This window comes from Takifugu flavidus, chromosome 3, assembly GCF_003711565.1.
Source record: "Takifugu flavidus isolate HTHZ2018 chromosome 3, ASM371156v2, whole genome shotgun sequence".
NCBI classification, from domain to species: Eukaryota; Metazoa; Chordata; class Actinopteri; order Tetraodontiformes; family Tetraodontidae; genus Takifugu; species Takifugu flavidus.
Window position 1 is genome coordinate 18,217,217 of NC_079522.1, and position 26,289 is coordinate 18,243,505.

A 26,289-nucleotide genomic window follows, 5' to 3' on the forward strand; every position below is an offset into this window, starting at 1 on the left:
TACTTTCTCACCAAAATACTGAATCTCCAAAAATGATAAAAGCCAGAATTTGAAATAGAGCTCAGTGCTGTATTTCTGAGTGGCCTGACGTTTCCATACTGGCCTGTCATGTGAGAGGCAGAACTCCATTCATTCCCATAGTTATTTATCCTGTGGATGGATTCATTCTGCCCTAAACAGTGTGGTACATCTAAATATAACTAATATCTACATTTTGGCTTGCAGAGGAGGCGTTCACAGCTCCTTACACAGGAGGGAAACATTCTGAAATGCTTATTTTTGCGCAGATCTGGTTGAAGCTTATTTTAGAAAGCTTTTTTTGGTCTTCTGATCTTATTTCATTAACATAGGTTGTCATAAAAACATGAAACATATTGTTATTACATTAACATAACATATTTAATGTACTTCTAAGACATTGATGGGCGTTAATGGAATTTGGTACGGGCAGTGTAGAAATAGCGCCATCTCTTGCCATCTGTGGGTGCTGCAGCACCCTCTGCACCCAACTTCACCTTGCCATCATGGATACAGTGATTCTTTATTCACCCACTAGTAAAACGCGCTACAATGTGTGTGCAACTGTTCCTGGGATTTTTATTTATTTATTTATTTTTACAAGTGACAACACCCCGTTTCCCCTCGCCATGCTATAAAGCCGTGCTAATGCACACTTACAGAAATGCATGTTGATTGAAATGCAGAAAATAAAATTGAATATTATGGTATTCCATTTCAGGCCAGCAGACTCGTGCACTGTTGTTCATTCCGTGGCCTCTGCAAAGGCAGCAGGATAGATCACTGAGGGAAGGAGCTGATGAGCTATGTTTGCACTGTGCACCTATGGCAATTTTAAATCTCCCCCCCCCCCCTCGCCCCCCCAAAATGATGGTCCTGAAAAATTAGACCAACCGAAAGATCCTTAAAATTTGGCTGATCTAAAGAATGCGCTAGTCAACAGAAATCCTGAGTAATGTTTTCTTTTTTCTTTTTGGGGGGTAAAGGGTACTTTATAAAGTCTTCGTGGTGCTCTTCAACTCATCCATGGTTGCCCACGTTAATGATACCAAACGCACTTGAAACAAGAATAAGGAGAGTAATAATATATGAATTTACAATGTTGTTTGCACTGTCCAATCATGGGCTTTGGAAAGCCTCAGAATCAATTTAAATCGAGACATGTTGCTGTTCTGGTTCCTCTTTGTAGCACTTTCAGATATTTATTATTGCGAGTACATAATAAATGATCATCAATAAAAACAAAGTCGTGTGTACACATACATTTTTATCTGAATATGAAGTCACCAAAAAGCTGCTGTTACTGATAATGACAGTTTTAATTAAGTAATTCTATTTAAGGGGGCGTGGTCAGGATCTCCTCTGTATGAGGAGTATTAATGCAAACTGACGTCAGAGAGAGAATGACAGAAGAAGACATAAAGGGTGAGAGAGTGATAGAGGAAGACAGAAAGGGGAGAGAGAGGGAGACAGAAAGGGGGAGAGAGAGTGATAGAGGAAGACAGAAAGGGGAGAGAGGGAGACAGAAAGGGGGAGAGAGTGATAGAGGAAGACAGAAAGGGGAGAGAGAGGGAGACAGAAAGGGGGAGAGAGAGTGATAGAGGAAGACAGAAAGGGGAGAGAGAGGGAGACAGAAAGGGGGAGAGAGAGTGATAGAGGAAGACAGAAAGGGAAGAGAGGGAGACAGAAAGGGGGGAGAGAGTGTGATAGAGAAGACAGAAAGGGTGAGAGAGAGGGAGACAGAAAGGGGGGAGAGAGTGGATAGAGGAAGACAGAAGGGGAGAGAGAGGGAGACAGAAAGGGGGAGAGAGTTATAGAGGAAGACAGAAGGGGAGAGAGAGGGAGACAGAAAGTGGGGAGAGAGGGAGACAGAAAGGGGAGAGAGAGGGAGACAGAAGGGGGGAGTATATAGAGAAGACAGAAAGGGGAGAGAGAGGAGACAGAAATGGGGGCTAGAGAGTGTGATAGAGGAAGACAGAAAGGAAGGGAGAGATAGGGAGACAGAAAGGGGAGAGAGAGGTTAGACAGAAAGGGGGGAGAGAGTGTTTGATAGAGGAAGACAGAAAGGGGAGAGAGAGAAGACAGAAAGGGGGGAGAGAGTTTATATAGGAAGACAGAAAGGGGAGAGAGAGGGAGACAGAAAGGGGGGATAGAGGGGGTATAGAAAGACAGAAAGGGGATAGAGAGGGATACAGAAAGGGGAGATAGAGTGAGACAGAAAGGGGTATATTTTTATAGAGGAAGACTAAATGGGAGATAGAGATACATAAGGGGGGAGAGATTTATAGAGGAAGACAGAAAGGGGAGAGAGAGGAAGACAGAAGGGGTATATTTTATATATTAAGACAGAAAGGGGGAAGAGATTCTAACAGAAAAGGGAGAGAGTTATAGAGGGAGACAGAAAGGGGAGAGAGAGTGAGAGAGGGAGATAGAGTGGGAGAGAGAGTGGGAGTAGAGAGGGGGAGATAGAGTGGGAGTGAGAGGGAGAGAGAGTGGGAGATAGAGAGGGAGAGATAGAGAGGAGAGAGAGGGAGAGAGAGTGGGAGATAGAGTGGGAGATAGAGAGGGAGAGGGAGAGGAGGATAGGGTAGAGTGGGAGAGAGTGGGAGAGAGAGGTAGGGTAGAGTGGGAGAGAGGGAGAGGGAGAGAGAGGAGAGAGAGTGGGAGAGAGAGGGAGAGAGAGAGGGAGAGAGAGGTAGGGTAGAGTGGGAGAGAGAGGGAGAGGGAGCGGGAGAGAGAGAGAGAGAGAGAGAGAGTGGGAGAGAGAGGTAGGAGTTGGAGAGGGGAGAGAGAGGGAGGTAGAGTAGGGGAGAGAGGGAGAGAGAGATCAACACGTCCACCTGACGTGAACCTGATTCCGACCCACTGTTCCGAGCTGTGTCGATGAGCCGAACGTCCTCTCGTCAGCAGCGCATCCAGACCGGCCCTAACTTGTCAGAAACTGCCTGTAATAAGCCGCTACTAACCCCAGGAAGCCCTGCAGAGGACGGCGTCAACAGAGCCGGAACTTTAAAGAAGCCCCGATCGACGTGTCACACATTAACGATGATGAGCGAGCCCGCGGTGGTGGAGCGACCCGCGCTGGAGGACGTGGCCGAGGAGGAAGACGCGTTCGCGGCTGAGGGCAGCAGCTGCTGCCAGGTAGGGATGGTTGGCTGCTTTACTTTCCCATTACTCTAACTCTTGCCAAGATTTGCATTTGGATCATATAAGGTGACTAAACGAATGGGGTAATGTTGTCTGAACATACACGGGTAAATAAACAGAGGATGTGGGGGGAAACAGCTGTTTGATTTGCATTTTTCTGGTTAGGTGGTAGAGAAAAGGGTGGGTTGTCCCCAGGAAGAAGGAGAGAAGCAGCTGACATATCCACCGCCTGTCCCGCTGGCTTTCAGGAAGCAGGTTTCCTACAGGTAGGAAACATTTAAACACTGAGAGCAAGACGAAGTGGAATGCGACCCGCTTCCTTCGAACCTGTTTTACCTGAATGTGAGATTTGTGGTTTGATATGTGCTGTTTGCTGTGTGTGACAATTAAAGGTCTTGTCTCACATGAGTGTGTTCCCCTGAATGTGTGTTTGGAACTGATGTCTTATGTCATAAGTTATGGATTTCAATGTGACAGAAGGGACTTTTGCCTTTATTTTTTTAACAGACTGATAAAGCTCACCATGGCAACTTAAGATGAATTTTGATTCCCTTTGCAGAGGATTATATTCAGTATGATATAAACAGCAATCATCCTTTACATGCATTCTTTGTGAGGTCCTGAGTGGGCAAATAAGAATATGTCTTATAATACACACAGCTCTAACACAAAGAGGTGTAGTGTTTATGTAAGTTAGATTATGTAGATGCTTTTGTTCACCCGTATCCTTTGTGCACGTCTACTCAGACTGAACGGCGATCTGTATCAGCTATCTAATAGCATGACACTGACCTTAAGATGCAGGAGAAATAAATTGGATTAAGAAAGAAGAATCTGATACGGGGAATGGTTGTCGAGGGCTGTCATGGCGTCGCTGACGTTACTCATAATAAATGGAAACATGATTGGCGTTAAGTACTGTCAAGTCCTCTCTCGCTCTCTCCCTCAAATGCAGTGTGCTATGGTGTACCAATCAGTCAGTGGTCCACAGGGTGTCTCATGAAAGTACCCTGTTGCCTCTGTGGACAGCCCTTAGGAAGGACCTCAAAATGTGTGATAGCTTGGATGTGTTATTCCATTGCTCTTCCCAGTTTTTTGACCGTGGAAATGCAAAAAAAGGGAGCTATACTGGGTTAAGCTCTAGAGTGTGGTGGTGATGCAGCTAGGGACACAACGGACACCTCTGTGGACTGGAGCCTTTGAATTTCCGCCCTGTGGAAAAGACTTGCAAGAGTGAAACACGTCGCTGTCGTAAAGTGGAATTTTTGGATGTGTTTTATTGACCAAGTAACAACAGTAAAGTTTAATATGCTATGTTCTATTAGCGTCAATTAGCCATTCAATTAGCTGCTATGTTCTACTTCATCTAAATGGAAAGATTGCACCAGTTTGTTCTCTTTTGGGTTTATATCACATCAGGGCTGTTGTGCTCATTAACAGGTTTGCATGTTTACTGGGTTCCATGGATTTTTGCAAACTAATATGTAATGTGATCTCAATACCTATATTAGGCACCCACACGTTTCTGCTAAATGTGTTTGTTGAGCTTGGCGAAGGATTGTTTTTTATTTTGCTGAAGCCTCAATGTGTGGTCAATATTAATAGTGTTTTCACTCGCTGTCTCCATGAATCAAACGATTGACCTGCTTGTTACCTTAGAAACGCTTGATGTGAGATAATGTAATCTGATTATTGGCCTTTATCCCCCGTTAACAAGGCGCTCCTTTCGCAGCTGCCCTCTCTGCATCTGGCACAGCTGCAAATGCTGCTATATCTGGAGCTCCTCACTCCTTCTTATCATTTGGGAGGATTCACAATAGAATTACACAGATGAGGCTTCATACGCAGAATGAATTCATTTTGAAGTGCTGGACTTTGTCAGATGAGTGTCTGTGTGGCTTCTCTCAGGGCTGCTCTCACATCAATACTTGTTAGATTAATTGTTGATTGTTCCTGTGTGACACGCAACGTGTGTGTGTCACAAAACTGTGTCTCAACAGTTTCAACAGAATCACTCGCTTCTGTTGCTTTTGCAGCCAACAGAATAGAATGTGTGATTTCCATCCTCCCTTATAAAGTGAAAACTCGCCAGTTCAGGCTCTCTGCTTTCTCGTTCCAAACCATAATTAACATCAAACTTTACAGTTATACACATTACTTGCCTTCCTCTTCAAATTGTGAACACATTTCTTGGTTTAAATGTGAGCTAGTTTGAGCTTCTGCCTGCTGTTAAATTCATAAACAGATTGTTAACAGCTTTTGATAGCATAATTATTAATATAGTTAGAATAATGTTGATTCTTTATCATCCCATCCTGTGGGTGCAGTTGTTTGTCTGGATTTTAACTTGGTCAATGATGAATTTTTCACCCTCAGACTTTCAGGATTATACCGTGACCTTGTGGACTAGACTGTCATTTTCATCAGACGCGGGTGGTTGGGATGTGATGTAATCTGTAATCTGTGTTTTGGCTCAGTGATGGTACAAAACACATTTCCAGTGTCGATTCCAAATTTGTGTAACGTTATACGGTCGGAGGATAATTAAGATTAGGACACAGACACAAACATTTCACCTCAAATAATAAGAAAGAAGCAAAGATGTTTCCATGCGTTTTGCTGCCACTACATGAGACATAATCTCGGAATAATTTCCTGTAATCAGTAATCCAGATGGGATTGTGTTTGCTCGACTGGTTGGGGGAAGGGCAGGCTGCCACCATGGGTGCTGATTTCTGTCTTTGTTTTGTGTCTATATACATTGATAAATAGGTCGATTTTAGGCGAAGTGACTTTTCCAAATGGAAAAGCACAATCTCAATGATTGTGAGCAAAAGGAAACCTTATACCGAATCTACCACGAGGTCCATACACACAAATGGGAAATGTGTGGGTCACTATTTACCTGGCCCAGATCCATGTCAGGAACCTAGAACTCAGATGCTCCAGCCACACCCTGCCACCAACTAAACTGACTTTAACGTGCTAAAGTAATTTGTGTAGCATTTTGTGATGGATGCAGGATGTGAGTGATGAACAAACAGACAGCAGAGTCTCGTTTCATTACCTAACAGATATGTGGAGACTGGGAGGAAGGACCAGTTGTGCAGTACTAAAAAGCTGTAAGAACAACTGTTGTGAGAAGACATGTGCAAGGCTACCTTATCTCCGGGGTTTGCTATTTCCTGTTTTACAACAGAAATGTTGTTTGCAGAACTGAAATTTATGAGAACAGTGAATATCAGCCACAAAGACTCAGTGGTGACAGCCAGGAATCACAGTCTTCCTTCATCCAACGCTGTGTTTTTCTTTGCCAACACGAACTAACTTAAATTTCATTCTCTTTACGCTTTTATTGGCTTGCACTGGACTTTGTGATTTTAGCGGCATGCAGCTGTAAATGTAACACGAGAAGCACTGTGCATTTTGCAGAGGAAAAGCAACCACCTAACACCAGAAGCGATAGAGTCAAGTGGAGCCAAGGTGAGCAGAGTGGGCACTCTGCAATGGAAGTGGGAGTAGTATCTCTGAATATATAATACACTCGACTATGGAAATGAAAATTATGTACAGTACATGCTCATTTACATACACAGCAGATAAGTGAGCTCCAATTAAAAGTGGTACACAATATAGTTTGTGTTAAGAGAAGCCAGAAAGAAGCCGTACACGTCCAAAGCTGCCTGGAAGCGTGACGCCGCGGCAGCCAGGGTGCTGTTAAAAATCCCCCGCTAAGCTTGAGCCTCTCTGACAGTAATGATGATGAGTTAGGAACGACATTGAGTCGCAATTACATTTATTCTGACTGATTAGGTTTGTTCAGTATTTGACAGATATAAAATGGAAACTGGAACAGACAGCCAGATAAGGTTGGTGATAGACGTGGCGAAGACGTGAGGCAGACAGCCATGGAGAACGGATATATGGATACTTGGCTATGATCTATCCTTGTATGAAGTTCAATGTTTTGTGTATCTGCCCTCTTGGCTTTGTTCTTAGTTGAATTTTCCCTCTGTGTTTTTAAAAAAAACAACTTTAGTTTGCATCAATTTGCAAAGTGATTCCAAGCCAAGGTTAACACATAGCTAATTTTTCCTGTGATACAGGAACATTGTTAATGTGTATGATAAAATTCCTGCATCATGGTTGTTGTTGTGATGCGCTACACCCTTTTGTCCTCTGCTGCATGCTTTGCTGTCCCTGGCACTTTTCCCTCTGACCTAACAGATCATGCTTACAGCGACTGAGGCCTTCATACATTCATCTGATCGTCTCACAGAATGGAGGGGAAGAACAAAGACTTCTTCACTGGGGCCAAAATGTTGCATAATGAGACAGAAGACAACACCAGATGAACAGAAACACAAATGGCAAAACACAAAAAGACAGGGGAGCGCCAACCACGCCGTCTTTTAATCAAAAGAGCTTTGCAGATCATAGTCTGGGGAATTTGTACATATATGGTACATCAGTTAAAATTCTGCACTTCACTACATAATAGAGTTTTGATATAATTATCGAGAAAATGTAGATAAACAGTTGATTATTTTGGTGTTGCATACAAGTGGTTGTTGAGTTATTTATTCTTATTCTCAAAATGAATAAAAACATACAGAATATTGCAAATGATTGGTAATACAGTATGTCATATAGATCAAGAAGGAGAGTAATTGTCTCAACAGAAACAAAGACCAATGATCTGGAACTTTCAGACCTGCTCTACATCAGTCGAGCTCTTGTCCTTTTTTTTGCTTTGCTTTAATGACAGTTAAAACTATATTACTCAAAAACCACACAAGTCTGATCTCCACGAAGAAGTAATTGAACGTCTTTTTTTCTTAAACTAGAAGATGTCCTCATTGAGGGCTTCCTCATGTTGCCCCATGTTCAGGCACATGTTAGCATGTGCTGGCACAGAGACATCAATCTGGCTTTAGAATTAAAGCTGTGCAGTAATTTCATGCAGGCCGGAGTCATAGCAAAAGGGCTGAAATGCCCAGGTCTGCTCCAGACATCAGTTTAAAGGGTCTAAATAGACATCAGAGCTGGGCAGCTCGGTGCATTTAATTGAGAGTTAATGTGGCGATCTCCTCCATCGCGGCCACAGTGCTGTAGCCTCCATTTAGCTGATTCCAGTGAGTTTCTGCAGGGTGAGACGCAGATTAAGTAGGTTAATCAATACCATCGATCGCTGCTGTTCCCACACAGCAGAGAAGAGCCGGAGTCCCAACTCTGTGTTATATGCCGTCTCACTTTCGGTCATCTGGTCCATCTGGCGATACCCAATAAAAAAATCCCGATGACAAATACATGTTACATAATGAGTGCAATAAATGTATCAAGGCAAACGCTCTGTCAGCTTTTGCACCTCTTCTTAAAACTTGCTCATGATTTCTCTTAGACTCTTATTTGTTTCTTGGGGCTAGAGCTTTTTTCTATATGATTAAATTTACTTCCTTGTTTTGTTGCTTCTTCTTATTTCTTTTCTTGCTCCTTTTCATCCGTTACATTTACAGCGATTTGTTGGTAACATTGAGAAAAAGACATCAGCACCGGTACTGATACAATGTCATGTATTAAAGCATTATTTGCAATACACTTTGCCCCTATTACATGAATCTTTTTGTCAGTGTCACCATAATACTCTAAAAGAGATGATTATTCTGTTAAAATGTTATATGTAAGTGCTATTGTGTCTTTAGTACATTTGTGGCACAAAACACAGGAAGAAAAGAGTCACTAAACTGTCCCCCTCATAATTCATAACTGTGAATAGATGTGGGAAGGACGGACGTGTGTGAATGTGTCTTATAGGATGTACAGCATCGCCAGTTTGGCTAAATGCTAAAAAAGTACTATTACAATGTGACAGATGAGCTGATAGAAGCGGCGGCGTGAACTGGTCAGTGTGGAAGGTGGTTCGGATAGGTGCAAACATTCACAAAGCATGTGCATTTGTGTTATTGTTTAGCCTGTTGGCACCACTATGGCAGTCATCTTGTTTGTTTTTTTTTGGCGGGGGGTCAACAGATGGTTGTATTTGCTCGTGATCATGGTTTTATTTTTATTTTTTGTGCTTTTTCCTGTCTGTTCTCAGGCAAAGATAGCAGTTTATCCAATTTACCTCTACATTTGCATCCGATTTACATGCATGCATTTACTTTTGATAAATGTGTTCCACCTAACAGTGCAGCATTCTCTTAACACCTCTGGTAACAACGATGAAAAGATGCATCCAGATTTTGCAGTGACTGTACGTGGGCACACAAGTTCCTCCACAGATGGAGCTGACACAGTCAGCAGACAGATGGTTTAGCTCAGTAGGGATGCATCAGCATCTCTTTTTTATTTTTATATCTCAGTTATGCTTTTAAAAGACAGGGCCCACGAGAACCCGTTCTTCTGGCGCCCAGCTCAGCCTCGGCGCTCCGCTGTTTCTATTTCTGTCAACGGTGATTTGTTCCACCATAGCTGTGCCCAACAGGTCCTTACACTGTAACCTATTCTGTGCTCATGAAAGAATTAATATCTAGAAGTATAGAAACACTTCACCAAAATCAGGTGAATATAAATAAAATAACACCAAATGAAAACAAAATTACATCGTAAAGCCTCAGTGCATTACGCAACCTATATTTCCTGCCTTTTAAAACGTCTTTTAACGTCCAAAATCATCACTTGGTAACAAATCTAACAATTGTAGGACAAACACATTTTTATTTTCAAGGTTATTGCCATCGCTTCCAGAGATGTTTTAAAATATAACCTGTTTGTATGTAGTCTTCTATTTATTTATATATTTTATTTATATTTTTGCATGAAGGCCTCATGATTTTAGTTGAATCATGAATAATATTATGAACTGTACTTAAAGTTGTGGTTATAACAGTTTCCATCTCTATGTGTGGTTTCAGGTACAAAGATGCGTTAATACTGAGCTGGTCATTACAGCCGTTGTCAGTGGCCCATGATGAGGAAAGTGTGTGTTGAAGTCAGCTTCAGGATTAACGTTACATTTCTAATCATAGGCCTTCATTAGAGAAAAGCTGAAAGTAGGTCATCAGTGGGCGTTGAACTTGAAAGGATCTCTCAGAATCGCGTGTTGTGCTGATGAGTCGCATTTTATTTGTCATGGAAATAGTGAGTGGGTGATGGATAGAGAGGCAGTAGTGATAACCGGAAGTCCGGTACGTGTGTGCGCGTCTCTCTGTGGGTCTGTGCATATTTCTTTGTCTGTCAAGGTCTGAAACCATAATCACATTACACCATGTGAGAAGTGGCTTTTATTCACATTTAAAAAATTAAAAAAATCATTTTGACCTGCTTTTTCTGTGTGCGCTCACGCAGCCAAACATGTTTCAAAGAACATTTTATTATTTGGTGCTCCATATCATTTTTATCCTCATGCCTTGCACATCATGTCTTCTATTTGGTTCACGATATCTTTAAATTGTTTCTGCAACATTTTGGGGGGATTTCATGAGGCGCATTTGGTTTTAGAAAGTTCGTTTCTACTTTATTTCTTGGCATTTTCTTGACCAAAATAAGTATTATGCGATTGTGAAAATGTAGAGGGAAAACTTAAGCAAAGCAGTTACCTATAAAGGTACATATACTCAAACTAGTCGTTAACTGTAGAGTTATTTGTTTTTAGACAGCGCCCTCATGTGGCCATTTAATAGTTCCGGTTTTATCGTGTTTAAGAAGAAAAACAAATTAGTAGAAGAAAAATCAATGAATTTTTAAAAAATAATTTAACAAATGCTTCTCTGAATGAAAAACTAAATAGTATCAATATATGTATGTAATTTTGTTTTGATTGATCTGTAACAGGAAACATGCTTTTTATGATACTGTATGTGTACTATTTTTTAGAACTGAAAATATAGAAGAAAATATACAGAACAATTTTTGCTGTCTTTAGATACATGCAGCATATTGTAGTGCAGTGTATTGTATGGAGCAGCAAGCTGGGCTAGAGAAGCTAAAAAGAGGAAATCCACGCAATTATTTCTTTCATGTCCTGATGCTGAAGTATAAATCACTCTACTGAATGGAATAACTGCTATTTGTATTTGTATGAGTATTAGAAATAATAAATTCATTGCTAATAATTGATAAATTCATAGTTTTCTTTCTTTTTAGGGCAATTAGCAAGGCAGAAACACCTAGTCTTCTGCTCATGAGAACCTGCAAGACAGTGTATAGATCAAACAAACTATTATTCAAGATTTTACAATAACAAACTGAAATGACTGAGTAAAATGGGTAAACGTGGGAAATTTTGTAAAGCTCATTTGGAACATATGCAATTTTTTTTGATAGTACAAGGAAGACAGTGGAGACACTGATTGTACAGCATCATCCATAATGACAGTTATTACAGCAGCCAAATATTTGTTAATAATTTGTGACAAATGAAGACCTTCCACAGTTGTTTTTAGCAGACTTTGCCACCGTTTTTCCATTCCTCTGTCACCATCTGCTACGCCACCGACAACATGATTAGCTGCAATCTGCCAAGTCCCCAATGATCCTAATAAGATTAGAAGAGATTTGACAAGATCACGACTGACTCCTTCTTTATTGGACTGTTTTTACAAAAAGAAGAGCTGCACTCACTGTACCTCAGCGTTAACAGCAAACACTAGTAATGAAAATGTCTTTTGACAGTGCATTCACTGCAACACTCACAAGCCCAATCTCTCAAAGAGCATTATATATAGTGCTTTGACTACAACTGCAATTTTCTTCAAATATTGTTTGGTCAGATGTTCTGTGTTAAAGTTTCCTCTCCTATATTATTATTATTATTATTATTATTATTATTATTATTATTATTATTATTATTAATAATAATAATAATAATAATAATATTATTATTGAGTCGCAGGAGCGGCCTGTCAGGCATGTGTGCGGGCAGCTAAAATTTGGGGTCCTGCGTGCTGTTATTGCCGACTTCCTTGTTGTAACAGGGCGAGCCGTGTCTGATCGGTGTGTGTGAGTGTGTGTGTAGTAACTCAGCTGTCAATATAGAGCTCACGTGGAGCCAAATTAAAGTCTGAAAACCAAACAAGACGAGATAAAAGAGGAGGAAACTATCTGACTGACGGACCCAGACGGTGGAAAGCAGAGCAAAGCGAAGCAGGTAAACTCCGGCTGAACTTTACTAGTGTGCTGGTGCGGACACGGCACCGTAACAGAGTGAGACGTGAAGAGGAATGCTGGAAAGGATTATCTCCCTGAGCGCTAATCACTGACTAAACCTACACAAACACGCACATAAACACTGAATCCGCTGTGCAAAAGACCTTTGACGTTTAGATTATTGACTTGCAGGATAGTCTTGGAGCAGACGCAGTGCAGAGTTAATTCATTGTGCCATATTGTGGTGAATTATAGTTAATGCTATAACACCAATGCACACGTTTATAATGACGGTTTTGCTGAATTCACGGCAAATTGCATGTAAATGAACATTTTACTACCTATCTTGAACATGAAAAAAAGAGGAATTCATTACTTTGTGAGTGCAACTTCTGCGCACATAATTGTGTTGCATTCATTCATTGTTAGATAGCTTTGCAGTATCTGATCAGCATAGGTGAGGTCGTGGAATCACACAAAAAGAGCAGAAAACAGATAATTTATAGTTATGAGAGGGCCTGAGGAAGTTCAATTATTAGTTTTTGGTACAGATTCTTAATGAAATAGTGAAAAAACCCCTTTATGATTATTTGCAACATACAATGGACTTTCTGGGCTCCCTTTTAACGAATGTTTCAAATTTTGGTAGATCTTGTCAAGATGTGAAAAGGCATGAGCCCAAGGAAACTGAATAGAACCGTGCCATGGATAGTGATCTCGGAGCATGTACGGATCTGACAGATGGTCCTGGTCTCGCCAACTGTTGCGGTGCCACCACCAGAGACAAAGAAGAAAAAGAGAGAGAATGCTTACTAGACCCCAATTCAGGTGTTGGAGGGTTGAGTTCTGCCTCTTCCTCCTCTGAATCGTCTCTGCACTCCACTTCGTCTGCCCTCCTCCCTGTATTCTCATCTAATCCTCCTATAAACACTGAGGAAGAAAAAGAAATGCTTAGCGGTTGCTCCAAGTCTTTCACTGGACTCAAGCTTTTCACAAGAAGGTAAGAATGAGTGAAACATAAAGTGAATGTGCTGTAAAATTAAAAGTTACATGCTTGATATTCCAATCACATACTGCATGCTGGAATTCTCTTTAAAGAAGTCAGAAATGGTTCAAAAATCAGACATAACCTCTAAAAACCAAATAAAAAATCGGTATTTCTTCTGTTTATTAAACCAAATTTGAAAATTCCTAAAAGCAGCAATTATAATTCTGCAATAAAAAAATATTTATATTAATATTTACTATTGAATTGTTACATATATGCTTGAAAAAAGAAATCGACAATCACAGTATAATAACATTAACAATACATTAGGAGAGTTGTCAGTTGTAAGTGAAAGATCTCACCAGCAGGTGGAGCCCTCGGCAGAACCTTTCCTTGTACATTTAAATGAAGCCTTAACAGATGTGAAGTATTTGTAAGCCATGCTGAGGCAGTACACAGCTACAAGCAGAGATGACACACATTCTGAAACACACAGTGTGCTACGACTTACACGCAGGAGCTTACCCATTTGGCCTCCTCTACCCTTAATGGATACTAAACTTTTTCCTTGTATTTTTCCATCTGTTTTCAATCTCATGGCAAGATCTGAATCCTTATTGTGTCTGTGTTTTTGTGTGAATGAGTGTCAGGTATGCATATCACCTTGCCAATGGGTCACTCCTCAACATGTGTACAAGGGATGCGATTCCCATGTCAACAAGGGCCGCGGTCGTCAAGCCAACAGCTACAACAAAAATAGTGCTTCTCCTGTTGAGAAAGTTGGAAAAGGATCAAGGTTAAAGCACTAGAGGCTAATTTCCTTTGACTTTGCAAGCTGGTATGTAAATAAAGTGGAGTTAGCAGCCATTTTGGCTATGTCTGAGATTTGGCCTGGATAATAATGGAGTAATGTGTTTATGACAAAAGTATAATCAGCTTTGGTACATTGTTTTGCAGTTTGTCAGAAAATTGTCCTCATCCGGCGAGGATGGCGGTTGTGCGATGATAATTAACTACCTGTAAAATCAATTTGATCAATATATTATTGCCTTTTTCAATATAAACACAAAATAGCATCCACTGTAAGAATATAAGTAAAAATGATATAATACATCACAAATGAGCAACCTCACTATGATTTGCATAAGTAGGATCGTTGGACGTCAAATCATTTGCATAGTTGTTCTTGTGTGTTGGCTAATATTTATCAGCCAGTTTTAAGGTCAGTTTGTCCAGCAGGAAATACACAAGTTATTTTAGTCTTCTCTCAGGCTTGCTGTTTCTCTCCGCACACCCCCCACCTCACACACACACATGCACACACTGACACTCACACTCCTCCCTCTCAGCCTTTCGCTCTCTTTCTGCTTTCTCTTTGCACTCACTATGCAACAGGGTTGATCGTGAGCATGGTAGATTGATGAACAAAAGCAGCTCTGGACAATTTTCTCCTCCTTTATCAGGTTGGAACCTAATTTGTTTTATTCTAATCTAAATGTGTTTAATGCAACATATGGTTTTTGTAACTTAGATTTGAGGTGTTGAAAGAATAAGGTTGCATACTATTATTGTTCAGATTATTTAAATGAAATAAACAGTGTAGTAGAAGAAAGGGAAACCAGTAAGATGTCACTAAGGTCTGATGCAGTGCTGTTTTTTTTTCTTGGGTTCAGTCAAAATGTCAACTGATGAAAACTTTGAAACTTTGTGTCAAAGACGGGTCTGACTTTTAATGACAAAGAAAAAAACACTGACAAAGTGAATAATTTCTAATTATTTGGGGATTGTGTATTTGACATTATGTTTTCTCTCACAATATAGTTTTGTTTGTGAACTGGTCTGTGAATTTAGCTAATATCCAACTTCACATCCCACAAACGCCTTTTATCTGAGTTATTTAATAACCTAGAGTTTGATTCCTTTATTTAATATGACTTTTTCAGTTATTATTTATTTTTTAAGTTTGCACTATAACTTAATAGAACTCCATTAATTGTTAACTGCAGGCATGCTTACGATGATGTTTTATACCTAATTTGTGAGATTGTGAGTTAATGTACAGGCAACTAAAAAATAACAGGAAGTGGCTCGAGTCCGTTTTGACACACGGCTTTCAGATGGCAATTCATATTCAATTGGAGACCATAGCAAAATAGTTCATGAGTTTATTTTCTAAAACAAACAGAGGTGTACAGACAGGGTTTGTGCATGAGATAGCTTGTTTATTGGCTCATTAACGCTACAGAGCTCGTATTTGCACTAAAAACAAGACATGAGCTGGCCTGCTGATAAAACTCAGGTTCCCTTTCTCGTCTCCAATTTATCAACACAGTCTAGATTAAAACAAAGATTGCTATCATTAAAGCTTCTATATTGCATGGTTTTTATGTAGCGCCTGTTAAGCGAGCATGAACAATCACTTCAAAAATCTACTATTGGTTTATATCACACGCTAAAGGAATTGTGGAACTTAAATCATTCACTTTTCTGACTTGACAAGTCATTTATGCATTTATAATTGATTTTACAGAATGGAACGGCTTACATGACCGTTTTCAAGTGTCCTGAGGAAAATGACTCGTCGTAGTTGGGATGCAGAGTCACCAATGTCTGGCCATGCTTCTTTTCTTTTTCTTCTTGCGATAAAGTCTTCCCTTTTATCACCTGTTGCTCACCAAGCCACTATATACACTTTCGTTTCTACCCTTTCCTCTCACTGTGTCCAATTGCACATGTTCTGTCACTTGAAGTGCAGACCTCAAAAAAAACCTTGTGTGGGTTTTCTTTCTACTGATGTATAATTGGAAATAGGGGGAAAGTGTTCATAGACTGTTGTCAGTGATCACAATAGCTCAAATTGGCAGCAATTAAGCACGCTATATCTGACTTTGTGGCATATTTGTCGAGCCTTTGGAGTGTTGTGGAACCACATCAGTGTTAAGAGGCAATTTCCAATGGATTCTCTGCTGTGATCCACTTGACTTAGGAACGTTTATATATGTGTGGATTTGCATAGTGCTCCACTGTTTTTCTTGTAAATGTTTAACTCCTCAGCACAGAGCACCGGATAGTTCCTCAATTACACCTACTGATGAAACTGTTTGATTCTATTCATGTTTAATCGATCCTCTGTCCAGGGTCTTGAAGTGCCCAGTAATACATGCACTTGTCCATCTACCTGGATACTAAAACTACTGACTTCCCATTATAGCAGAATGGCTGGCGGGAAAACTCGAGGTCTTGCGACTATTGTGGATACTTGACACTGACCTCATCAGTGTTATTGGCAGTATGCCATTGCCCCACTCCCAGCTGGATAATATGCCTCACTAGTCCAAAAATACCATTCAGCACTGGCGCAAGGAAAAAACAAACCCGAGTTATTCACCTGGGCCCTAAACGGAACAAATCTGGAGTCCAATCGGCCATTCATGGGATACAATCTTTCATGGGATTTATCACTGTCAGTACAGGGCCCAGATGATCATTGCAACCTGAAAATTACAAGCTTTTAGTTTGTGTTTTCTTTCTTTCTTTATTGCAGTGTATTCATCAAAATAATAGCTTTAAATTAATACAACGGGACATAATTATTATGGCATCATAAAGTGGACCAATACTGCTATTAGAGAAGCTGGTTTTATAGTGATTGATCCCTATACATTTTTAAAATATTGTTCACGAGCAGTGTCCGATGTAGTGTTAAAAAGCTAGTAAGGAAACAAAATGCCATGGATTTTATAGACTGGATTGACTTCAAGTCTTTCATATTGTGGCAGCATGAAAATAGTCAGACTCAGCTATTTTCAGCGCTCATTGTTTGATGTTGCTTTAGTGTGTTATAGGGCTTAAAACACGCAATGTCATCAGTATTATGTATTATAACGTGATGTGGTGTTTTCATGCATCCACAGAGTCGGTATTTTCCAAGTGTGTTAAGATGTCATGCAAACAGACGCGAGATGGGTAATGTTTTATTACTGAATACTCGCATCTCATTTTCCCCCCTTACTCTCCCCTGTTATGGTAGGGGATTATAATCGTGGAAGAGAGCTGTTATATAACAGTCACACACACACATGAACATTCCGCATCTGCACATATGGTTGTTGGAAGTGAAATATGGTTGGGGACAGACAGATCAGAGAAGAGCAATTTAAATAGATCGTCCTCCACGTTATTTATTACAAGAGAAGCAAAGTCGTGTAGAGGAACCAGGAGCTGTGCCACACTTTTCAGCCATTTTCATCTTTTTTGAGTTCATCAAAATGAAAGGTTACCCCCCCATCCACACCCCCAATAAGTGTGACACCAAAATATGGATAGTATTTGGATGCCCTGTTTGTTGAATCTCCTGATTTTATGGTCTGTAGATGTATAGGAAACTATGTAAATGCACTCATGGTTGCTATGCTAGCCTCGGGCCTGTGTAAATAATCACTAAGGACTTGGAGTGCCTGTCTTTTCAATGATAGAATTACAGTAAATGAACATGTGAATTTGCTCTCTTTAATCTGTAGAGTGCTTTCAGTGACAGTGGTGGTTTTATAAGCTCCTCATACGTTTGCACAGTATGCAGAATAACACGTACACATATCCTCATCCATATACAGAGAAGCTGGAAAGTTTTTAGGCCCTTGTCATCTTGTGCCCTTGTGCTAGAAATGGCTGACCCACTCAAGGTCGTTCACAGAGTCGTCCTAAAGAGTTGTCCTAGCTCTGCTCTTAGGGCCACTGTTGTGTGTGAGGGTGACCTTTTGACCCAATAAGTGCTCTGGTTTTCATGTGGTATGTCTGGATTTTTCTCCATTCTGGTGAGCAGGGTACGGTCCTGCCTCTTGATTAGGGTTCGGCTCCCCAGCCTTTTTTGCTCAAACTGTTCCCCCTCATAAACAATTGCTGTTCCTCTCTTGCCTCTGAATTTGCCAGTCATAGTGAGAAGCTTTTCCGACAGTGTTATTTATAGCTTGGTTGATGGTCATGCTTTGGAGTGGTGCAGAACTCTCTGCGCATATCGCACGTATGCATTTCAAATATATTTGGATGCTGACATTTAGCATCTTTTTAACCTTGTTGATAACACTTCTGGCTTGCTTCACTAGAATCTTGCATGCAGAACTTCTGGATAGCTTCATAGGACCCTCCCACTGTAGCACGTCATGCTTGCTCTTCGTCTGTACAAAATCTCTACATCTTTTGTGATAGAGGCACTCCTCTTTTAACTATTTTCATGCTATTTCTTTCCAGCAATATTACCCACACTTTATACGACTTACAGATGTTTTGTAGAGATTTTCTTACTAACTAATTTCTTATCACCTCACTGAGCTGTTCCTCAAACCTCTCCATTGCTGTTCAATCATCATACCAGCAGGAATCACAACTTTTCCCCCATTCCTTTTAAATATAACCTTTTTGAATCCCTGAACAATCACACAATAGCTCTTGGACACCTAAGTAAAAATCGTTGCCTGGGTGTTGTGTCAAGAACAAGCTACGAGCACTTCTAAACCAGGGCTGTAAACAAGCTCCACGTTCGGTCCAAAGAGGTGTGCGTTTACATTATGTACATGATTATTCGGGACAGAATTGGTCTGGAAAATACTTACTAGGGTTTACCATCCTACCTGTCAACTATCAAATGTGAATTCTCGAGTACTCAGTAAAGGCTGTCTTATTGTGACGACTGAATCGACTTTGACCTAAGCAGCACTGCATCAGGCACCAATGATAACTTGCTAGATATTGGTATAGTAAATGTGCCATTTTGATTACCTTTTTGTGTTAGCTATTACATGAATAAACAGATTATGTCAGCAATGTGTTTGGATAAAAGTAATCACTCTCTGATGTCTTCTCCTCTTATTGTTTTCAAAATTGCGATTGCAATTTTAAAAAAAAGTTTTAGGGGAAGAAGAGCAATGAATGTCACAATATCACCACATGAACAAAATAAGCGATTGCATTAATATTCATCCGCTGTCAGAATTGCCTGTGTTAAATTACTTGTGTGAAGTAATGTTAGACACTGGTTAATCTATACTGTTGTTACCACAGCTGTTATGATTGAATATTACAGACTCTATCAACGTCCAAATGTTATTTAAAAAGTACACAATAGGGCATCCCATAAGGTTAAATCTGTGATTAAGTGCAAACTACAGAGTGAGTCATCCTCACAAATAGAGAAACAATGCAAGCAGGAGACCAGTGGGAAAGGCAACCAGACCCCTCTGACGACTCTGAAGCAGCTGGAAATGTTAGCGTCTGAAATGATAAGCTGCACAATGGAAAGAAAGGCCCACCCACACATATCGAAAGGTTCCCTTAAGGTTTAAAAGAGTTATTAGGTTTGGTTCACAGTCAATCACGGCATTTGGTGTCCACCAAAAGGACCGTAGTCCGATTCCTAAACACTCAATCGCCACTATGGCCAGGACTGTGGCCAAGCAGGGTGGTGGCAGCTTTATGCTCCAGAGAAACTCCTTGGCAGCCGGTGCTAGAAGTCTTGGGAATGTAGAAGGTAAAATGAAGCAGCATATTGCTGATGTGGTCTTAGCACAGCCACCTGATAACAGAAAGGTTCCAGTTAAGATTTGCTGCTTCTCTCTGTGGAGCTTACATATTTTAATGCTAAGGGTGTTCTCCGGGTGCTCTGATTTGCTCTCATAGACTAAAACCTTGCATATCAGGTTTAGTGGTGTGTGCCATTGTCAACAGTGTCTTTGTCCTGTTATGGGCTGGTGGCCTGTCCATGGTGTATTCCCGCCCTGCAGTTGAGCACCCATGCTGTCCCTGTTAGGTGAGCAGAAAATGGCTGGATAGGGATTCTATTTATGTTTAATCCCTGTCAAAAGGGAGATGATTAGTTTGCAAAGAAGAATGGAGCCTATTCTGATGTGTGGATGAGCACATTAATGCAATCATTTATTTTTCATTGCAAGTTGTGATATATTTGTTTTATTACTCATGATTTAATTGTAAAGCAATAAAAGGGAGAACCAAAGCAGATTTCTATAGAGACCAACACTGATATAATTAACAGAACGCCTATTTACCTCCTCAGTGTTTCTAAAGGAGGATTGGGAATAGAAGAGCTAGCTGGCCGAAGCAAACATATCAGCTGTTATTGGAGGGAATCCAATAATCCACTTTTCATTGCTGTCAGACCTCAAACCATCTGAATTACTCCAGTTCAACATATTGTTTTAGTACTTAAAGCCAGACAAAATGGACTTCTTCCACCATCATTTCTGCCGTCGCCCAAAAGGGCCAAAACATCAAACCAGCCCTGCTGTTCAGACCAGTAAAGCAAGGAGGCGCTCTAATGTTGGGCTACCTTCTGTGGCACTATTGGACTTCAGACGCACCTCTGTTGGGTTGCCTCCAGTTTTTTCTGACCCGCACCGGCGCCCTAGTGTTGGCATGCTTGTAGCGAGCGGAGAGAAACGTCAGTCTATTATTGACCTGAAATCAAGTGAATCCGCAGGAAAATCCAGAAGAATAGCCGAGCAAGCAGATGTTAAACGAAGAAGAAAGGCAGTCCAGTACAACCTTCATGCCCGCAATGTTTTTGAAACAACCCCCTGTGTACGTCACAGACTGGCAGTGCGACATAAGTGTCCCAAAGTAAAGTTCATTGAACCTCATTTACTTGGATCATCTATGCTACTTGCAAGTGTCGTGCAGATGGGCGGAGGAGTGAAAGAAAAAGAAGACGAAGGAGATGCCTCCCTGTCTTCCTGCTCTGATTCAAATAATGAGAGTGATGAAGAAATACGGACTGAAAACATCGACATGAAAGACCCAACACACATAAACCAACCACCTTTTATTAAGAAAGTCCGGCCTTGCCTGTTGCTCCGCCCCCCACGCTGTCTGAGAAGAAACTCCTCCCTCCTCCTTCCAGCAGACTCTCCATTTCTGAGCAGGGAAACAGGATATGGAATTTATGGGCGCTACAATCGACGGAGATCCAGCCAAAGCCACTATACCTTAGATAAACCAATCCAAACTTCTAAAACCAGCCCCAGCCTTTGCCACCTGACCCCGACAGGCGCGAGGTCTAACCCAGGTGAGGCTGGAGCAGATGTGGACTGCTATGCGTCTCCTCTCCAGAGAAGCTCCTCTTCAACACTGGGACAGTCAGAGGAGGTCATATATTATGATCCATATCTGGATACGTGGGAAAACTTCCTATCGTATGTAAAATACAACACACACACACACACACATATGCGTTGTATTGTCTGTGACCTTTGACCTTTGAAGTCCAAATATATTGTGTCAAATTCTGTCCAAAACATTACAGTATGTGCTTTTGAATGTATAGTATAGCAGTGCTTAAGGAAGAATGACCGTATATACTGCAAACAGGGTTCATCCAAAAGCAGATCTTTGAGGTAGATCCTGCTGAAGCGCAGGCAGCGGCATCCACCTCCGGCTCATGCAACGGGCCTCTGCCTCTGCAAGTGGCCATAATTGGATAAACAGCAACAAAATATTATTGTGGCAAGTTTACTTTAGCGAGAGAGGATGGCTGCATGCGTTCTTTTTAAATCCATTACTGCAATGTAACAAATTTGTTTTGCTTTGCATTTGTCGTGCTACGTGGCTCTGTGTTTATTTTGGGGATATTTTACTGTTTTTCCACTTTACAGCTCACCTTGCCCACTTCAAGGTCTTTTCTATCCCATCCTGTCCTAAAATGCTGCCAGACATCTTCAGTAAAATTTGCCTTGAAGCAAAATCGCTTTCGTAATAGTGCTATTTGTCACACGCTAGAGTGGCAGATGAAAGCAGTTAGGGCTTGGTTGCCAGGAAAAAGAGTGATTTAAACACAAAAAGGCCACATTTATCTTGATATTTTAATCCTCACAAAATGGAATATTGGGTATTGAACCTGATCCATTTTGCTGGAATTTTATGTTAAACCTCGACCATGTTGCACCCATATTTATATTATGTGTTTGGAAACATTCAGAGTCCTTGATTGGTGTCCTTGGTGACTTTCCCTTTGGTGTTGCCTTGAATCATATTGACCTTTTGTTGAAACACAGCTGGTGCCACAGTCAGAACTCTAATATGCAGACTATGAATAGTAGAATGCAATTTTAGTCTAGTTGAGCAGTTTTTTTTGTGTTTCCAATGCCATAGAAATTGCAGAGGTGCTTCTCCAGCCTGACCTTTTGAATAGATGGAAGCTAGGGAATTATAAATTTGTTCCAGTGTGTGTCTCAAAATGTCAGTATGCTGGGAAAAGTATGAAATGGAAAAAAATGCTCTAAGTAACATTAAATAATCTAAAAATATCCTATGTAGAGTATAGCAGTAGTGTTTATTAGGTAACATCTAGGGAACATCAACTGGTGAGCAACTGGCTTATCTCTCTAAAACATGTTATTTACCCCAATAGCCTACTCTACTGACATTGATATTTCTTTTAACTTCCTATTGAAACTATAACTCAACCCTCAGCTGCTAGTTTAAAATTCAAACTCTTAATAATTTAGCAGAAGCATAAAAGACTTCACATCAGGCACATTTTAGTTTGTTCAAGTCTATTGTGGCAGTGAAAATAGGAAATATAAAGATTTTTCTACCCACACACTGAATTTTAACAAATGTGTGTCCAAATCTTTGAGTTATGTACTGACAAAGGTATTAGGCTACACAGCTAAAGCATTTCACATCTGAATAGAAGCCATGGTGCAAACAAATTTCAACAAATACTATTTTGCTCTGCCCATTTGAGCACCTATGTGTTGAATATGCATGTGTTCTGCTCGTCTCTGGGTGGGGGGTTACAGCCTGATGTCATGCTGCTCGGTGGAATTTTCAACATGTTTGTGAAGAACAAACTGTTGTGCACTCTGACATTTGTTGCAAATATTTTGTTGTTGAAGTGACACTTGCAATACGAATGACTCAAGTCCTAAAAAAATAATGTATTATTATGCATAAACAATTTCATAAACCATTTCAAAAGTTCATTTGTAATTTTTTTTTTTGCTGTCAAGGTTCCATGTTTCCAGTTATGCATTCTTTTAATGTATATTTTTCCATTTAAAAGTCCAGGTCCCCATAATAACTGCAATACCTTGTAAAGAAAGTGTGAAATTCATCACAAACACCTAAAGCAACCACATATTTAAAAAATACCCACAAAATATCCATTAGACACAGTTAATAAAAGGCTGCATTTCCATTGTATTGTGTTATTAAAAATGTGATAATTGATTCCCCCAGTCTAAAATTTTGGCAAGCTAATTTTTTCAGTTTCATAAAAAATTACTTGAAACCAGAAAAACACCAGATTAGGCTGCTAGAATTTGCCCCAAGGGGGGTGGGTGTGTGTATGGGTGGTGTGTGCCCTTTCTAGCATGTGATCATGTGTGATGATATTACTGCTGATTACTGTAGATCAACTTTGTATAACGTTTGTACTTTCTGATATTTGTATTTCCAGGAAAGCAATTGCCAAGTCTAGCCTGCACCAATTGCCCTGTGAGCCCAGTACATCATCGCTGAACAGGACTGACCCAGAAGCAAATATTCGCAGTACTGTGGATTGGACTGTGAGTTTCAGAAGATATATTTAAATCTAGGTGCTGTCTAATCAACACCTTTTTATTTAAGATACAAAAGCTAAGAAGAAAAACAAGTATTGTGTCTCTAACTTCTGTTCCCTGGAGGAGCGGAACGAGAGACGACACTTAGTGCGTGGGGTATCACGCTCTCATAGCCTGCTTGAAGACACCTCTTTTAAAGCCATGACCTGTGGTGATGTATGTGGGGCCCATCCGTACATACATATTTATGTTGCCACAGTTGTTATTCAGCTCCATCGCCTCCTCACCAAGCCCCGCTGCATGGCAGGGCGACCTGGTGATATACCTCCTTGCTCTCCTTCAAGGACCATAACACCTTTTTCTGCTTCAGTTGATTCACTCGGTACAACACGTGTAGTGTGACATGTGTACATGCCCTGAAGAGCAGCTACCAAACTAGAGTCAAATCTCAATGTGCCAGTATCGTTGGCCCAAGGAGGACAGATTAAGCCACTATAGGAGCTATAAAATGGAACAAAAGTGTGGTGAGGACCCACTGGCGGCAGAGATAGCCCTTACAGATACTCCGCCTCTGGTTGAATACACAGTGGGCCAAAGGAAGATACACAGTGGGCCAAAGGAAGAGCCCTGTTGCTCTAGGATTTGTAGGCAGAGAGGCTTCTAGTAGATGATGCCACTCTCAATTGTCACCACCACATTTGGGGGCACACCTGTAGCTAATAAATTGGACCTTTCATGAGGTAGTTCTGGTTGTGAATGAAGCACCTTCCCTGCCTTAGAGGGGGGTTCCTTGTGGAGAGCAAGGTGCCAGAGTCTGGTTATCTCCACTTTCCACGACTTTGCCAGCCAGCGGGGAGCCACAAGGATCTAGTGCACCTTATCAAGCAGTGACAAAATCATATCCACTGGGGGAAACACACTAAATATTATAACAGTTACATATAGTTGATGTGGATTCTGCATTGCACCACAGTACGCACTCCTATTACTGTTGGGCCTTCACGCAGAGAGCCCCCACCCTGTCAGAAACATATCTGTGGAGAGCAACTTGCAAAAATTCATTCCTCCAAATGATTATCATTGTCACGAACCCTTTTGGAGGTGATGTGATGCACAGAGCCGGTGAGATTGCTTCATGTTTTGAACTGATTGCATCTGTAACAGCCCCAGTGGCACCACTACAATTGATGCCATCAGCCTCTCAGTCTGCATCCCAACTAGAATCGCGCAGCTGCCGGCCCCCTGGGGCTTACAACTAAAGCCCAATCGTCCTGAAGACCTGTTTCCCAGACTAACTCGCAGAATTTGGCAGGCGTAGGCTCTGCCTAGGAATGCAAACCTCAGAAATAGTGTGTATTACTAAGGGAAAGTAAATGTCTGATAGATCCATCATTGTAAACCTCCTGGTCTTATAGCACTCACTAGCTGTCTGAGTGTCAACATCCTGAACCTGTAGGTTTTTACGAATCTGTTTTCCAGTCGTAGATCGAGAATAGGACAGAGTCCTCCCACTTTCTTTGGAACAAAGAAATAATGGCTGTACCTGTTCACTGAACGGCTCATATTGCTCTTTTGTTCCGCAAGTCCTTTATTTCTTTTTTTTTCATTACTGCTGCTTCCTCATTCCCAACAGCTTCATCTACAATGGTGCAGAAGTGAGGTGGCCAAGCCTTGAACTGTAAAGGATAGCAGGTGGTAACGGTGAGACTGCTTATTGGCATCACCGAGGGCAGTGGACTGCCGCCCCTTGGCGTGCGAGGGGGAAGCAGTAACCCCAGCCTTCCCCGATGTTTGTGATTCATATTTTTGTGAAATGAATTGAACCATAATGTAATGTAATAATGAATATTTTGGAACTTTTCACCAGCTGGCAGCTGGAGTATGTGACGGCGTAGGTCTGCACAGGTTAGCGGGCTGCTTAGGTTTAGCATCACACCTGGGAATTATACTGCTGAGAGCCTTAGCTTGCCTTTTTCCCCGGCAAACTTAGCCGGGATGCCGTTGAGTGATTGTCCAAACAAACCATCGGCCGATACAGGCCTGTCCACATAGATAGCCCGGTCTCGCTTCAGAAGGTCGGACAAAGTTCGACATAGGTGAGCAACGGTTAGCATGGCACATATGGGACACACTCATATCCTCTGTATGGAGCATAGTGACAGAGCTCAAAGCACAAGCCACGCTTGTCTGCGACCGATTTTTTTTTCCTAGCTGTGAGTCACTGCACTACTTGGATGGGGGCATAGCAGAGCCACCGACACCGTGATTATAGGATGGGCCCAATTACGAGACAATTCCACCCATGGAGGATGCCTACATGACTGGAATGCTGACCAAACTGGCATTCTCTGCTCCATCCAAGCTCAAAAACTGACTATGGCCAGGCCCTGGCGCGGGCTGAGAGTGGTTTGTGCCATG

The 26,289-nt window shown here is 41.2% G+C and overlaps 1 protein-coding gene across 13 annotated transcripts in view; it reads left to right on the plus strand.

The window, feature by feature from the left end:
• Positions 1–2,809: 2,809 nt before the first annotated feature.
• dgkza (diacylglycerol kinase, zeta a) overlaps positions 2,810–26,289 on the plus strand; it is a 66,115-nt gene continuing 42,635 nt past the window's right edge. For 9 of the 13 annotated variants that reach the window (XR_008949585.1, XM_057026406.1, XM_057026409.1 and 6 more), the window contains exons 1-2: positions 20,367–21,501; positions 23,769–23,877. Coding sequence is in view for 12 of the 13 variants with exons in the window: in XM_057026406.1 (XP_056882386.1) it covers positions 20,531–21,501; positions 23,769–23,877 (1,080 nt within the window). In the remaining variant the exon portion in view is untranslated. Of the gene's footprint in view, positions 3,160–3,330; positions 3,432–12,119; positions 12,314–12,961; positions 13,313–14,689; positions 14,764–20,366; positions 21,502–23,768; positions 23,878–26,289 lie in introns of those variants that run through there. The other 4 variants (XM_057026412.1, XM_057026413.1, XM_057026404.1 and 1 more) reach the window with 4 other exon arrangements.